This window comes from Emydura macquarii, unplaced genomic scaffold (assembly GCF_026122565.2).
Source record: "Emydura macquarii macquarii isolate MOO-44397 ecotype Brisbane River unplaced genomic scaffold, CSIRO-AGI_Emac_v2 contig_2422, whole genome shotgun sequence".
NCBI classification, from domain to species: domain Eukaryota; kingdom Metazoa; phylum Chordata; order Testudines; family Chelidae; genus Emydura; species Emydura macquarii.
This window is the reverse complement of record NW_027132559.1, coordinates 2676197-2694229: the sequence shown is the minus strand read 5'-3', so window position 1 is coordinate 2694229 and position 18033 is coordinate 2676197. Positions and strand designations below refer to the sequence as shown.

At 37.9% G+C, this 18033-nt stretch overlaps 1 protein-coding gene across 2 annotated transcripts in view; it reads right to left on the bottom strand.

Moving 5' to 3' along the window:
- CPNE4 (copine 4) overlaps positions 1-18033 on the bottom strand; it is a 323296-nt gene that overhangs the window by 31713 nt on the left and 273550 nt on the right. The window contains exon 12 of one of the 2 annotated variants that reach the window (XM_067561613.1): positions 2880-2946. In XM_067561613.1, the coding sequence (XP_067417714.1) occupies positions 2880-2946 (67 nt within the window). The remainder of the gene's footprint in view (positions 1-2879; positions 2947-18033) is intronic. The other variant, XM_067561614.1, reaches the window with a different exon arrangement.

Here is an 18033-nt window from a genome sequence, read left to right as displayed (position 1 = left end):
ATGATTAGCTGGCTCCTATTTGGACCTCATGGAAGTTGTGTTGTCTCACAGTTACCACCACAAGGGCAGCTCTTGCTACTGCATTTGAGACTTCCTGTGGGCCCTGAGCTGCGACGTTCAGTGCAAGTCCCCAACTTTACTAAGAGTGCTTGCTTGTAAAATTTTCAAAAGGAGCATGCAAACAACAGTTTTGCCTATCTAAGAGATAAGTCATTGGTGGCTGACTGTAGGAATATCAGCCTCCCAAGGTCTCCTGAAATCACTCCATGATGGCGTTTCTGCCTTTCATGTAGCACCTATGACACCTTTGAGAGTCAGGTAATCTGTTACTGAGGTCTAACCGAAGTAAGATGTTACCAATGTGCTGTTCAGACTGGCACCACCGTCACAACCTGTAGGCTAATTATTTCTGTTGGAAAAGGAGCAGAATCTCATGCTGCCAATTATAATGTACTATCACCATCAGATTTCTTGTCAGCAGCCAGCCGAGTAACATATTCCTCTAAGTAGCCTCTCAGATAAGAATGCCTCCTGTGACGCATTTTGCTGTTTGCCAATCCACAGCACCCTTTGGGCCTGATCTCGTGCTCATGGAAGTCAATAGAAGTACTCTTGGTGACTTCAGTGGACAGTGAATCAGGCCTTTGGTTTGTGCTCTACAATTGAGTCTTAATGGCGTTGTCACAATTTTTCCTCCCTCTGTCTGCGTGCGGTACAAGCAAATGGGGTTGTCATAATATGCTGAGAATAAACCTTGTCTTCACTAGGTGTGCTCTTAACTCACATTAGCTAACGTGGAGTGGAGCATGAGGTAAAATCCTGGTGAAGACTAGGTGGTTTGCAGTTTTCACTCAAGCTAGAGATCAAGGTAAACCCTAGTTTTTTACTTCAACTTGCTAACACATGTGAAAACTACAAACCACTTGTACTTCACTAGGGTTTTACCTCATGCTTGTTACCACATTAGCTAACATGAGTTAAGAACACACTTTTCCTCCTCGTGAAGATGCATGGAGGAGCGGGGGCGGGTGGGAGACAGGGCAGGGGAATGCGCACATGCATGCACTGAGTAAGGGAAAGGAGAAATCTGATGGCAAGCCATGGAAGGAGCTTCACTGAAGCTGAAGAGGTTGCTGGTTCACCTGTGCAGTGATAGATATATCACAGGGATATGGGACAAACACTTGCTGCACGCTCCAGTTAAGTGCCTTTGCTCAGGATGGCTAGTATTGTGTAATACAGTAATTTTCAGTGAGGTATTGCTGACAGGCATGAAGACCAACTGTCCTTGCCCCACAAAGCGAATTGCAGTGATGCATATATTGTCCCACCTAATCAACGCAGCTACGCATCTTGGATTCTGTTAGAAATGGATATATGAACTATAAACCAGGGGTACAGATGTGCAAATTTCACACCTGTCTGATGTGCATCACTAATGCTCACGGTAGGGGGAGCCATTCTATACAATTATCTTCCGAATCATTATCCTTAACATAATGGGATAGTAATTTTTCATATTCCGTTTATCACATAACACCTCACATAACCTGAGTAGGCTGTTTCTTTTCTGGAAAGCAGTAACTCCCAGGTTACTGTTCAGTTACAGGGCACTGCAGTTATCTGTTGTTGTGTGCAGTCCATTTTCTCTCTTTAAAGTTTTTCAGGCTATGGGGATTCAATCCTATTGAAAACCTTGCTGGGCAAATGATATTAGGAAAGTTGTGGACTTGAAGTAAAAACATTGCCGCTCAGGACACATACACACACATACATACAAAGCCTGCTATGAGTAAGTGTTGTGCTCTTGCAGGACACCAGTGTCATTGGACATGAGGATACCCTATTATATTTTGCTTAACATATTGGGTTTGTGTGGTATAATGTAACATATGTAACACAAAATCCACATCTATACCTAGCCCTTTTACTTTGCCAGTGCTCCCCACACAATGTTACTGCCTTTGCACGTCTGAAGGGGGCAGGCAACCCAAAGTAGAAGGCATTGTGATGCTGAGTAAATTTTGCACTTTCAGAAGTACAGAGCTCATAGACATTAAGGTCTGAAGGGACCATAATGATCATCTAGTCCTGCTTCTCAGATGGCACCTGATTTAAACCCGTGCAGAATCATTGGGTAGCTTTGTGTTCCTTATCTGCTCAGGAACATCGCTTTGGTTACTCTCCACACCACTTTACACATGCAACACAGAATTTGGACTCCTGTCTTTCTGTTCTCAGGCCTCACTGTTTTCCAGGTATCTCTCTGAGTCTACTATCTCCCCTCCAGATTTTATTTTCTTATGTTCATCTCTTCTAGCCTCAGAATCAATCTAATCCCACTTTTTTATGTGTACCATTTCTTTCTAGCATGGATATTTTCTTGCATTCCATTCCTTGCACTGATGACAGTCACTTAGACACACAAAACTGTCACAATTTAGAGCATCACTAAAACCATTATTTTCAGGAACAGTGACAGCTTACTCAAATAATCTCAAAGCATCAGCACTAGCCCAAGTGTTAAAGTGAATCTTCCAAATGTTGGTTCTATAATATCACACTTAACAGGTTTTTGATGGTTCCAAAATTTGCTCTAAAATATTTTTCAAAACCTAATCTGAACCTTGAAAGATAAGGCACAGTCATCCTCATATCAGCCTCATAAAAGGACGGTCGTGAATGCCATTAAATTATTTTTGATGTAATACCATAAATTTTGGACTGACTCTTAGAATAGTATACATAACGAGGTAATATCTTGAGCAGAAAGCCATCAGAATGAAAGAAGCTGAGGGAACTATTTTCCCCAAAGATAAACCATCTCACCAATAGCAATACATTGTGCCACATAAACCAAGGAAATTAGAAAGATTCACCTGTACACCTACTTTATATTCCGGTGGTATCCTGGCTCCAAAACCAAAGGCTGGGAACATTTTATCACTGAAAACAAAATAAAAAGTTTTTTTTCACCATGAAATACACATTGTTCCACTAAACATTCCTTCATATTTGTTCATAAAAAATGTGACAAAGCAGAAGAGCACAGAAAAGGCTGCTAGATCAAGCATGTCATTTGGTCACTGTTATGTATGTTTGCAAGAAATGTCACCCTTTACCCCCGTATTTAGATTTCTGTTTGTGTTTATCAGAGTGTCTTGAAACATAGATATTAGTAGATTCTTAGCACTTTTCTCTGAGATGGACCGTTATACTATATATTCTGACATGCCATTTAGGCTTTTTTTTTTCTATTACATCCTGTTATTTGATATGCCTACTGTAATAGGTTGCTGATCAAGGCCCTGATCCTGGAAAGATTTAAGCACATAGTTAACTTTATGCACTATGAAATAGTACCATTGACTCTAACAGCACTAATCACAGTATATACTGTTAGACATATGTGTAAATCTTTACTGGATTGAGTCTACTACTATTCAGATACTCCCCTGATGCTACCAATTCTTCACTTATTTCTAAAGCTGGTGGCTGCCTGTATTTTGCTGGTCACTGTTGCCACCAGTAATTAAATGCTTATTATGGCTCTCTCTTTCTCTCTCCCCATCTATCCAGATCCAGCAGGGCAACTCCATGAAACAAAGTACATTGAAATAAATGTAGCACAACATAGAAATGCACTTACCCATCACACAGCCTATCCCTAATAGACATGCATTCTAGTCTTAAATGTAGTCATTTCTGATTTTTTCTGTGTTTCTTCTATTGATCTCACATGGTGGGATTGGTGGAGTCTCTGTTTTTCTTTCTGTTTCACAATGGAAACAGCACAACCTCTGTGAAGGAGAGGAAGTGTGAATGGAAGAGGTTGGTGACTAGAAAAATGGGAGAGAGGAAGCAGAGAAGGGCAAGAGAAGAGGGGAGTAAGATAGTGTGCTGCTGAAGTGCAGAAAGAGGCAGGGGAGGAGTGTCAGGTGAAAAATAGAATGTTTTTGGAGGATGCTTATGGAGTAAAATTGTCTTGGAGCATTCCACAAGTGGGAAAATGGGTACAGACTGCCTCCGGTGAGACAGCATGGAACATGTAGTCCTAAATTCTGTTTTCCACCCCATGACTGAGGGTAGCTTGGGTCCCTTCTTGTGTAAAGTCTGTGATAACATAGCTCATCCAGGTAAGAAGAGACAAAATCATTCTCCTCAAGATGCCAGAGTTTAGTGAAGGGAGGATTGTGTAATTAAGGGTGTTTGTGATTTGGGTTCATATAGCTGTCCAGATGGGAAGTGTCTTTTGGCAACATTGCAGAAGGGGAAATTTCACTTACAGCAAGTTGCAGATTCTATGAAAGTTTCCACCTGTAACATGATTGGTGCCCACTAAATTCTGTTCAAAGATCTTATTTTTCATTAGACATAGGTTGGTTGATGAGCTGGTAAATTTAATGTCATGGTAAATTTGCTTCCATGTGTTACAATGAGGTGCCTTGTTCTTCATTCCAATTAGATCATCTGGAAGGGAGAGAGATCCTGATTCAAGAGACCAGGAAACTCCATGGACATTGATGCTCTCCCTAAATTTCCTTCTCACTTCCCAGAGCTCATTTATACAGATGCTATAGACCTGTCGGTCTCCCTACAGTACATGGAAAATGACAAACTTTGATGACATTTTGGCCCCCTTTAAGCAAAGCACTTAGGCATGTGCTTAGTTTTTAGAATGTTCTTAAATCCACTCTATTCAGCAAAGCATTTACACACATGCTTCACTTTAAATAAGGTCATAAGTCCTAGTGAAGCCATTCAAGCACATGCATCAGTGCCTTGCTAAATTGGATTCAACTGACTCTGCTGGAAGAATTCACTTGAATAGTCAGGAAGGTTCCTAGAGATGCTGAGTTTCTGGTACTATCTTAGGAACCTCCAAAACTTCACAGTTTGGGGCAGAACTTTTAATTGACTCTGTAGTCAGCCCTTGCCATTTCAAATATCAAGTGAATAACTCACTTCTGCAGACATACTCACAGAACTAGAACAGCACCCATTTCATGTGTCATGCCACTCCGTCAGACACACTGCCTGAAAGGTGGCAGGACATTTCTGATGGATCATTTGGGAGCAGGTGCAAAAGAGATGTATTTTTTTAAAAAGACCCTCGGAAGTCAGGGACTTCCTGGCTCCAGGGATTGACAATGGGATGCAGAAATAGTCACCACCTCCAGATCAAGGGTGCCTAGCATGTGCTTGGCTGTAGTAAGTAAAAGTTGTTCCCATCAGAGGGCTACGTTCTTATGATTGCTGTCTTGCTATGAAATGTACTTGCGGTTTAAATCCTTGGGAATATAATATTGTGTGCCATATGTTATCCTATATGACAATGAATCATTTGCATGGTAATGAAACATTCTTTCTAAGAGATGTCATAACCAAAGTGGGGAGTGAAATTTTATGCCAGCCATCTGCTGATTGCCCTCTCTTTGATTAAACACTACTGGAAGTGGGGAAATCCTTTATAATAGATGCAAATTAGAAGTCAGTTTCACATTAAGACGATAAGAAATAAGAATCCAAGAGACAACAATATGAGGGGAAAATTTTGTGTTACGTCAATGATTAAACATGGCTGGTTTATCAAATTAAGCCCTGTATTGCAGTGATTTAATAGATTTTTAAAACTAGAGGGGAACATTGTGATCACCTAGTCTGGCCTCCTGCATAAAATTTCACCCTGTAATTCCCGCATCTTGCCAAAAAACTTCTGACTGAGCTAGAGAACACCTTTTAGAAAGAAATCTAACTTTGATTTCAGTGGTGTCCCTCCACAATAGGGTATTTCAATTGTGCAAATGCTGCATATCTGGGTAATAGGGGAAATGGAATTTATGAAGATAACTGATTATTGCCATTTGATGATGCAAACTTCTCTTGTCTTTTATATCTCATCACCATCTCATTTCCTTTAATCCATTCCCCTGCAATTTTGCCCACAGTATGGAAATTCTGAGCTTGATGAGCTTATTCTGCCCTGCTAAGACATAACAGGAGAAAAGCTGCCAAGGGGCAGCCGAGGGCTCCCTTGGCTGCAGGAAAATTCATTTAGGTAGAGGGGGTGGATTGAGGCTGGGGAGGAGACATGACAGAGGCAGGACAGGCACGGCATTCCACCACTGCAGCTGCTCTATTTGTATCAAGGGTTCTTTTGACATCCACGCAGCACAGGACTGGGGCTGCCCCAAGTATAATTGAGCCCCACTGAAACCCAAGAATTCACCTCTGGCTTGCTCTCACACATCCTTTTTCAAAAGTGTTTATATGAAAAAGAAAAAGAAGAAAAATCATTACAGCAGAGTGTTTGGGTAAGAGCGGTCTCTGCTGTACTGATTTTTCTTCTTTTCACATTTGAAAGAAGACCAGTGAGTTAGATTCAGAGGTGTTTATCTTGTTTGTTTATCTATTTTGTCACAAAGAGCTTTCAGCATACATGTGTGAATTGCCAGCCACATCATGACTGACAGCACTGCCAAATAGATAGCAGAGGGAAAGCAAAAGTAAGGAAGGATGGTGGTGCTACACAAAACCTAAATATGACTCTGAAGTATTAATAGTAATTTTAAAAACCTTGGGCAAAACCATTTAAAAAAATTACAAAGAACACCCTGTAAAGTTCACTTAATATTTTTTGCAGTTTTCCATTCTACACATGGCAAGAAAGGCTCCCCTGAAACTCAAAGTAAGGTATAATTAGCAAAATCATGAATTATTTGGCTTCTGGAATGGTAAATATTTTGAAACATACATTTCACCAGGAATAACAGAAAATCAATGTGAAGATCAGTTCTGATAAGGATCACACATTTTGGAAACACGTCTTGAGAGTTTGCATAGTGAGAATTTTGAGTTCTAATCCATGTAAAGAGGAAACTAGAGAAGCCAGTGACAACTGCAGTGCTGTCCTGATAGGTTAAACAGTTGCCAAAATTGTGCTGCTTCTTATTTGTGTGCGGAGATATATAACTATTTATATTTTATTCTGCTAAGCAGATGCATAACACTTAAAGGATACCATAGACTGACTGAATAGATCTAGATTAGGTTTAGATTTGGACTCAAATCAGAGGAAAAGTCAGGGGCAGGATTCAGGTTCAATGGACATGTTGCTGACAAATGTAAGGTATCACACTTGGGAAAGAACTTACGCATTGTGAAGTACTCAAACATTGCTGGGTTCTAAACTAACTTTAACCGTTCAGGAAAAAGACTTGAGAATCATTGCAGACAGATCAATGAAGACATCTGCTTAATACACAGCAGAGGTTAAAAGAAAAGCAAACAAAAGATAAGGATGTAGAGAGGAAGAGATCGTAAACAAGCCTGAAAATGTGCCAAATCTTCACCTTAAGCAGTGTTCAGTTCTTGTCACTTCATTTAAATAAAAATAGTACTGCAGAAATAGAGGGAATTCAGAGACAAGTGACCAAAATGAGAAGAGATATTTAAATGATTTGGATTGTTTAGTTTCGACAGGAGACTAATGAAAGGAAATGAAAGCATTTTGTAAAGTTGTGAATGGTAAATGGAGAAAGTGAACTGGGATGTACAACAAAATTAAATGGCAACACAATTAATAATTATGAAAGGAATTTTATTTTTAACAAACACATCATTAACCTGTGGGACTCCCTGACACAAGATATCATTGAAGCCAAGAGCTTAAGAGGAATCCAGGAAGGATTAATTATTTATGTAAAAAATGAGAATACCCAGAGTTTTATGTAACTGGATAAATTTACAAGAGGTAGAAACCTTTATGCTTCAGGGCAGAAGCCAAACACTACCTGAAGGGAGATAGGGACAAAACTTCTTGTCTGGGTAAGTCACATGAACCTTCCTCTGAACCCAGTGGTACTAGCCACTGCTTGAGACACTGGACAGCTGGATCATTTGTTTGGCGATGTCTTTGTTTCTAAGTTCATGGAAGTCAATGAGAGCTCCCTGTGCTTTTTATTAAGTATCTAAATACAGATTTAAATACCTAATTTTAAGGCATCCAATTGGAAAAATTTGCCTTTAATCTGTCTGTGTGTCCAATGTGTACCAATCTGTAAAATGAGGCTAATATTTATCCACCTCCTTCGATTCTTGTTGGACTTCTTTTATCAGTGAAAGCACCTGGCCACAATTCAGCAACTTGTGCACTTGCTAATTTGACGTATGAGAGTAGTTCCATTGACTTCTACTACTTCAAGTTAAGTGTGTGCTTAAGGGACCCACACAGGAAAATATGCTACTGTATCTGCAGTATAGCTGCAAAGCAATAGCACTGTGCTGGTGGGGGGAATGGGAGGGGAGAAAAGACTAAAGACTAATTTTAGGTTTCAGATGGCCTCCTGGCAAATGAATACAGGCAGAATACATACTCCTGTTTTTCCTGATGTTGGTGATATTGTTATTATAAAATGGACTAAACCTAGAAACTCTAATTCACAGTCTTTGAATTTCTTGCAGGGAGTGTGTCTGATCAGAATCCTTGGATCTAAACCTGTCTCTGTAATTTTGGTTCAGGGTCAGAGCAAAGCTAAGAGGAGAATATTTTCCAACTTCTAGTTAGAAGATGACCAAAATCAACTAATGCGCCTTTCATTGTCCAATCTAGCTATAAAGAAGACACTGAACTCTCTCTGCTACAGAACATTTTCCAACGATAAAATCAAATATTTTTCTCACTTAAACAGACATCTCAAATTGCCAAATTAAAAGCTGAATGTCTATTACACATTTAATTTTTTAAAAACCATAAAAAGAGAGGCAAGAAAAGAAAAGGCAAAAGAGAGAATCATCATTAAACACTATTAAAATTGTAATCTTTCATGTTCAGGGAATGACTTGGAAGAAAATTAGGTGAATTAAGTGTTTTATCCCTAAACCATATGAGTGAATCATGTTCCTGAGTATATAATTAAGTACTTATCACAGAAGGTCTTGATGCCCATAAATGTGGAATCACAACAGTTTACAAGGGATTAGCTGTAGCATCAAAAAAAATAATATACCAGCCATTTGAAATATTTAAACATTTCCAGTTACTGCATCACAATTGAAGCTAAGTAAATATAGGATACCAAGGGCTGATCTACATCATCTAACAGGGCCAAATAATGATGACTTTGGTTTGGGTCAGATTGGGTCCAATTGCTCCATGCATGTGCAGCAGATGGAGGGAACAAGTAGCTTTCTTCACCTCTCCTGGTCCTGCACAGCAGTTGGGCACAATTGCATTGCTGTGTTCCCATAGCTGGTGGGAAAGAGATGGGTCATGGCAGAGCGTTCCTTTTCTGCCAGCCATCAATGCTGCTCAAGGCAGGGCTATGGGTTGGATGAGGATAAGTTGGGGAGTGTGGCAGCAGGAGTCGTTCCTCTGGACTCAGGACATTCAGAGGGACTGTATTCTTCTCCATGTGGAGCCAAATCACCCCCAGTGAAGGATAGTATTTGTTAAGTACAATTGAGCCCCCAATTTTCAGCAGGTCCTGGGTAAAACAAACTTCCATTGAGGTTAATGGACCACAGGATTTAGCCCATAATGTGGGGTGGGTTTTCAGGGAGCAGTGGGTGTGGATTGACAATAATTCTTGTACTACGAAGACTACTGTAAGTACCCAAAAGTATGATAAACCAAGGCTATTGCTGCAATGTTTGGTTGGTCACAGACAGAAATTCTACAAGGTCATGTCATAAATGTTCAAAATGTAGATGTTAACATTCATGCATCAGCTTTAGTTATAGCTGTATTATTTTGAAATACAACAAATTACAAAATGCTTCTTAGTCACCTTTGAGGAGCTGGAATCTGCTGGGTATGAAAAAATATATATTAATATACTTGGGCTTCAAGAGTATGAAGTTAATGCCAGTCTTACATACAAGGGGCATTATTAATGAATAACGGGAATACAAATTCCCTGTAGCGAACCACTGAACGGCATCTACTAATGAAGTATCTAACAAATCCAAATGCAGTAGCCTTAAACTTTCCCCTATTAAAATTAAAAGAAGACTGAAAGAAGCTGGACAGTGCAAAAATACCAAATGAATTCTGAAGTTCATAGGTTAAGCAAAAAAAAAAAAAAAGTAAATATCTATGGAAAATAAGCCTTCATAAATGAGGTGGGAAATGGGTGAGGGAAAATGAAGGGTTATAGTGATAAGATGTAGATCTAGCCTAGTAAAATGGCATAATCAGAAAGCTGAGACCAAAATGTCAAGCTTCCCTCCCTGTCAGTTTATAAATAAATTAGCAGTGACCTGATTTATACTTGCAGGTGTAAAACGACCTAATTTAGTAAATGTACTTGGGTTGAAGAATTGGGACTGCATAGTTAGTAAGAGTGTGGGGAGCAACTCCATGCGACCATAGGAGGATTATTACTAATCTTTAAAATACTGGCAATTTCCAGGCTGCCAGTCAAATGAGTTCTTAACAGGATGTGTATGGGTCTCTATAGTTTCTGAAGGGTTAACTCTAAATTGCACAGGAACATCAATGGCCTGGTCTACACTTACCTTAAAATTCAGTGGCAGTCAACGGGAGTTATGCAAGCTACGCAGAGTAGCGTGCGTAACTCCTGTTGACTTCTTAACTTCCATTGTGTGTAGTGTCTTCGCTGCGCTGTGCTACTCAAGGGTGGTTTTAACAAGTCGACTTCCGGATCAATTGAACAGCTCTTCACTGACCGCTCAATCGATCTGGATAGATTGATCTGACAGGGGTGAATTTGCCGCCATCAGTGAAGATGTACCCAAGGAAATGCATAGTAAACTGATACCAAATACAAACAAAGGACACTTTCACAACCCTTATAGTTCTAGAGGCTTAGAAATCCACCTGTCTTGCAGTGGATATCCTACCCTTCAGGGTGAATGTCACTGAATAACAGTGAGAGCCTGTAAATAGGGCAAGTGCTGTTTTAAAGTTCAAGGCCACACATAATGCTGTACCACATTAAGTAAGCAAAAGCACTGCTACATATGTATTGGATTTTATTCTTTTCCATTGAATCATGATGAGCAGGGGCGGAATTACATTATCGTTAGATGTGAGTGACATGATATGACTTTTCCCTGCGATGTTTTCCATGCATTTTAATTTTGTTTTCTGTCAGAACTAAACAGATGGAAAATTCATTGTGTCTGGAAGTTAGGGAAAGTAGGAGAGTGGTACACACATATGTGCAAAAGAGATTTTTAATTTGCTCCTGGATGGGAATGAGTTTTTTAGGATGACCAGAAGAGAAGTATTTGCAATGACCCTTCTCTGCTGGTATAATTCAACTGAAATCAAAAGGACATTCAAATTGAAGAAAATAATAAAAACAGATACAGCAAAATCAGAAGTAAAACATGTTGATAATTAGGTATTCAGCTCAATGCCCTATCCAATATCTAGGAGCAAATTGCCTAAAAACCTCCTCTGAGCTATTGATTTGGAATCTAAAATCAAGGTAATTGTACAATAGATTTGCATGTTGCAAAAGTCAAATTCTCTCCATAGAACTCCTGAATCAGCCACATTTAGAATCATAGAATATTAGAGTTGGAAGGGACAATCAGGAGGTCATCTAGTCCAACCCCGTGCTCAAAGCAGGAGTAACCTCAGCTAAATCATCCCAGCCAGGGCTTTGTCAAGAAGCAGCTTTAAAACCTATAAAGATGGAGATTCCACCACCCCTCTAGGTAACCCATTCCAGTGCTTCCCCACCCTCCTAGTGAAAAAGCTTTTTCCTAATATCCAATCTAGAACTCCCCCACTGCAACTTGAGACCATTGCTCCTTGGTCTGTCACCTACTACCATTCAGAACAGCCTAGCTCCATCCTCCCTGGAACCCCCTTTCAGGTAGTTACAGGCTGTTATCAAATCACCCCTCATTCTTCTCTTTTGCAGACTAAACAAGCCTAGTTCCCTTAGCCTCTCCTCATAAGTCTTGTGCTCCAGCCCCCTAATCATTTACAATACTGAGGGCATAAATTTATTTCTGGATACTTTAAACATATTTTCCTTGCCTTTATCATTTCAGTCAAATGACAGTTGTGTCCATGAGAACAAAACACAAGCTACTACTCAGAGGTTTGTGGGATGGAATACTGCATTTTCCTATGGCAAATATAAGCAATAAAGGGCCATACACCACTTCCAGTTACATCTGTGTAACCCCACTGACTCCAAGCAGGTGATAAAGGTGTAACTGAACAGGCAATTTGGCCCCATGTCTTTCTGTTATGCTATTCTGTGACAGAAGGTGTCCACTTTGATAACAGTAAAAGATTAAACTTGCATAAGAGGTATTGGAAAATTGTTTTCCTGTATGAAATGATGGGTTTCCAGATAGAACACATTTGCAGTTCCGCTAAATATTAGCATAACTGAGGGGAGATACAGGGCAGATTACACTATAAATAACTAGTTATATATTTGAAAGATGCAGGGAAGAAATTCACTAGTCTGAAAGCTCCATACAACTTGTAAATAGGAACTGGGGGATGATGTACTAGATCATTAAGTTCATCCCACGTTGGTGGAAGATGCATCAGACACGAAGCTGATGCCACACTTAATCTTAGCCAAAACGCCAAGAAGAACTACCACCCATAAAGATTTATGAAATTACCTAGTTTCCATAGTAGATGTATGGGACTATATATGGTGCACTGTTTTCTATTTCTCTTCAGGTCACTTTCTTTGGAGTAACCACTACTACACAAATGACATCTATTGTAATGTACTTGTTAATGCTGACAGAGTACAAAGAATCACACAAGACAAAGTTCTTGCCCTGAGGGGCATAGGCTGAACAGACAGACAACACCGACCAAATTGGAGACCCCCCAAGGCAGTTTCTCTCTTAAAGCACCACTGTATATTTTTGACAGTGGGTGGAAGGCAGTACATTTTGCTGACATGAGCTAGCATTTGTGAACTTTGAAGAAGTGAATCTGATGTGGAAATTGAAGGACGCAGCATGTGATTGGCATATTGCAATGGGAAGGGAGTTCCAGGAAGAGGGAACAGCATCGAAGATAGAATGAAGATAAAGGCGTGAAGATGAGAGCAGTAATATATGAGAGCAGAGACATGAGAAGGAGAGGAGCTGAATATGTACAAGAGAAACCATTACAAAATCAATCTTTACCAACTGTGACTATACAGTTACCATAGAGATTTCCTGTTCTAATTAAAGGGATAAACTGTGATGGTGTTCGCCAATACAGACTTTGTAATGGTGACTACTGCATTTATAAATATGAGTGTGCATGCAGAATATGAGATGGCCACGATCCTGAGGATCTAGTCCAAGGATGATTTAATACAGTATCTAGTATATAATCCAATGATTATTTAAAAATAACATCTGTCCCAATTCAACTTCTAGCCCTGACTCACCAAAGCACTTCAGCACATGCTTAAATTCAGTTAAAGCAAAATGCTTAACACTAAGCACATGCTAAAGATTTTGCTTAACTGGGGATTGTAAGAGTATTGTTTTCATAGTTCTTTGTTCCCTTTTCTAGTATGCAAGTTTTATTTTATTAAAGTGGTACAATAAACACTTCAAAAAGCATGAAAATATTCTTTTCCCCAATGGTTTCTAATCTTATTTAGATAGTCTAATTATCTTATTTGCTTAATAGCCTCCAGAAAGGTTGTTTCTGTAATGAAAGTGATAAACAGATATGTTCAATAATTAACAATATTTGTATTTATTGAGCTGCATTGGTAGATTAATTTTTTAACATTCATATCTTTAAATAGTGAACATGTGGAAAAATATGTGTTTAAGTGAAAACTTACTAATTAAAAGCAACACCCTTTGGCCACAGATTTAAGTAATTGCTATTATATTGACATTACAACCAAAAGCCAACTTCTGCTTTCTTCCTTGCCTTTGACATGATTTTTTTCATGTCTTTTCTTTGGATGACTACAGAAAGGTAATTCATTGTATTTCTTCATCCACAGTGGAGGTACAAAATAGCTACAGAATGAACTATCTGTTGATTTTAATATATTCTTGGGATGGGAATAGGCTCCAATTAAAAATTAGATCTTATGAACTAAGCCTAGAAATTTTATTTCCCTCCTAAAGGCAAAGCACTTAAGCATGTGCTTAGCTTCATGAATGGAACTCTAATGGAACTTGTTTAAATTGTGCTTAAGGTTGCATCTATAACAAACCACAAAGTGCCGTTAGAGAAAAGGGGTGGTCTGGTTCTAGTGCTGAGAAGTTTCATTTTTAGTGTAACCAATCAGAATAGGTGAGTTTGATTCATCCAGGAATAAAAATATTGATGTAATAATTATTATTTTAATTAACAATGGTACATAATCAATAATAATTATTATATACTGAGCACCAACAATGTGCTGCAATTATGAGAAGCTGATGTCAAAACTTGCCATGACTGCAATAGCACCCAAAAGGGTTTTCAAACCTTTTATGGAATGTTGGCCCAGGTTTTGGATTTGTAAAGGGTTTTGGATTTTCGCTATAAACATTTTGCACTGCTCTAAGCATAAACTATTCCTGCACTTAGCAGGAATTATTTACTCTTTGCTCATTAGTAGCCATTAGGGAGATGGCTGGACACCTGCATTTTACGATTTAGTATTTTAGTATTCAGGAACAATATGTGGATTTAGAATTAAGGAGGTTATTTTCATAAATGAAAACAAGATGTTGGCATTTGGGGACAAATATAACCCTGCTTCCAGATGTTTCAAGGGCACCTTGAAATGTACAAATAGAAGAACTATTTTTAAAGGTAAACAAGCACAGAAATATAAACTAAAAATAATTTTGTATCAACTTTATTAATTTAAAATATTTAGAATGAGTAAAATGGATACAGCTTACTATGAAATACTTTACAAAACGATGTGAGAGAGAATACAACAGAATGGTAGCAGCATAGCCAGAATGAGATGTTGCATGGTTTTGTGATGTGACAAATATTCAATTAAAAAAAAAAAACCATTACCCTTCATATTTTTCAAATTATAAATATTAGTTTGATTATATGGAACCTAATTCTTTTGTATACTAAGGTTCCCTTGACATCTCTCTGGCAGTGTAAAGGGGACTGAAAGTGGGTAGAAATGTAAAATTTTCCATAAAAGTTAGTCATAAAAGAGAATCCAAGGCTACATTGAATAGTCTGAGATTTGAATGTTGCATCCACAGCTAAGAATAAAGGTTCCAGTTCAGCAAAGCAGTTAAGCTTAACTCTGAACATATGCTTAAATCCATCCCTATTTAGCAAAGGACTTAGGTGTGTGCTTTTAGTCTGATTGACTGGGGTGTATGCATGAACTGAAGTCTTTTCTTGAATCAGGGAAGAGAGTCAAAAATAAATACTTAAATTAAAATAGAAAATTTGATTAATGGGGGCAGGAGATTAAAAATGCAATTTACAAGCAGCAAAATACAAATTTCAATATTTTAAACACAGGGCCTGATTTTCATATCCAATCCACTTCTTGTGCTCTGCTCTTGCTATAATAAAAAAAAAACTATACTAATGTAGACTTATTTACGAGATTTCTCATAATTCAGCTCTGTAGACATAGCAAACTTTTAAACAATGTAGCTGTGTTTAAGGCTGTATGAACAGGCTCTTTTCAATCAGATTCCAGCACATCTTCCCTTACAGAGACGGTCATCTCTGTGTAATGATGAAGTGCCATGCATGTTTGTTTGGTCATTTTCCAACACTGTCTGTGAGAAAACAAATCATTGAGGCTACCAGGCCAGGCATTTTAATATACTATATGCTTGTGGAGACAACTGTAAGTTAGAGCAATACAGTAAATGACCTTCAAAGAGAGAAGCTGTAAAACACCAAGAAGGATATGTCTGTTATATTATTGCACTGTCAGGTATTCACATGTATGCTAGCTATAGTTGTTAAAATGACAAAAGCACAACAGAGCTGGGCCCGCCCTGAGGAAGAGTATTTGTTTGAATAACAAACTATGTATGGAGGAGTGGGAAACGGTTTTTCTATCCCATGAGACTTTTCAAGACATAAAACATTTTTCACTGTCCCAAATTGGGATAAAACGTCAAAATCTTGAAAATTTTCCTGAACCAACAAATTAAAAATGTATCACAACACTGCATTGAAACACTTATTTGATGATTATGAAAAGTTTCATTCAAATTTGACTTTTTTCCTTTTACTCCTTTTTAGTATAAATTAAGTTAAATTTTGAAACAAAAGGTTGTCTTGAACAAAAAAAAAAAAAAAAAAAAAAAAAAAAAAGGAAATCTTTTGTTTAAAAAATGTCAAAAAAGGACATTTTGACAATTTCAAAACCTTTTTTCAACATTTTTTCAAGTCAGGAAATTCTTTAAGACCAACCTTTTCCTGAAAACAATTTTGGTTTTGACCAACTGGCATTTTTTGGTGTAAAAAAATTTGGTTGAAATTTTTCCAACCAGCTCTATTACAAACACTGATTTACTTTGTTCACAAATACATTTGCAGAAAAAGATGTTGGGAACTGTTTTGCAAATATGTATTCACATGTGAGTATCTCTAATCTACCTATCTAGGTTCCTAATTGGTGATCATTATGTAAGCACTTGTTATATTAGTTAGATATCAAGGAGATGTTTCCAATTATGAATAGAGAGTAGTTGCATGGTCCAAGGAGCTGCAAAGTGATTGATGGTCAGCTGCCACAGACAGGATATAGTGGGTGTTCTGTTTGTTTATTTTTTGAGTTAGGGTTTTACCTGTATAGGACTCCAGAACAAAACCAAGATTTGAAAGTGATGAGTGATTTTGCCTCCCAGTCTTGGGTGCCCAACTTGAGATACCTTAAAGTGGCCTGATTTCCAGAAATGTTCAGCATCCACTCTCTGATAGGTTGTGGATTTCTGAGACTGAGGCAGTCAAAATCATTCGTCGTTGACAATCTTGATTCAAATGTTTACTAGTGTTTGATCAAAAAACCTGTTATAGCGGCACAAAGTGCAAGTTGTAATTTGATCTGACTCATTACATCAGTTAAGTTATTGTCCAGAATGTCTATGGTTGGTTGTGATTTAGGAAGCAGAATAGAGCTTGACTTTCAGAATCCTGAATGGGCTTACAATACTGGTAGTTAGAAAACTCTTGTTTTGGCTTGTAAATCTAGGAAATTGGTTTCTAAAATCATGGAGGAGAGCAAACATGGAATGTGTTGCTTTCTCTCTCTCTCTCTCTTTTTTTTTTTTTTTTTTTAAAGCAGTCATTTTTGTAAAAACAATGAGAGTTCTGTAGCACTTTAAAGACTAACAAATTTAATTTCTGCAGGCATAAGCCCACGAAAGCTTACGCCTGCAGGAATTAAATTTGTTATTCTTTAAAGTGCTACAGAACTCTCATTGTTTTTGCCATATACAGACTAACATGGCTACCCCTCTGAGTCATTTTTCTGATCATAATCACAGATTAAGCAGTGCATTTTTCATGGCCAGAAAATGAAGTATCTTTATTTCATCTGTCTCACTGCATCTAGACCCACTCATTAGGAAAAAAGAGTTCATGAACTTGACCAATTTTAACATGACTCAATTATATCAATATTTCTCTCAGGGAAGAAAAGCCTGTGAAAATTTTCAAGTGAAAATACAGTTCTATTTTATTTATTTCTTATACGCATCTTTAACTATATAATGTGCCATTTTCACTAACAGTTTGTCTTAAAGTAAAATTTTCTCCATGGAGCTTTAGACTTGTTTTACCTGATGGCTTTGATTAATAGTTTTTAATGTGATTCTGTTACTTCCAGTGATTTTTTGAATACTTTTTAGAGCCTAATTTTTTATACTAATGAATGCTGATCTTTCATATCTGATCCATTACTATTTTTTCTTAGCCATTAATTATATCACCTATAAACTTCATCTTCTCCTCCCCTTTTGACAATTACAAATGATGCCAAGACTTGAAGCGATTTCTACCATAAAAAATAAAATTTCTACACAAATGAAAAGCTATTTGATTTTAACATTCCAGTATTATCTTAGATTATT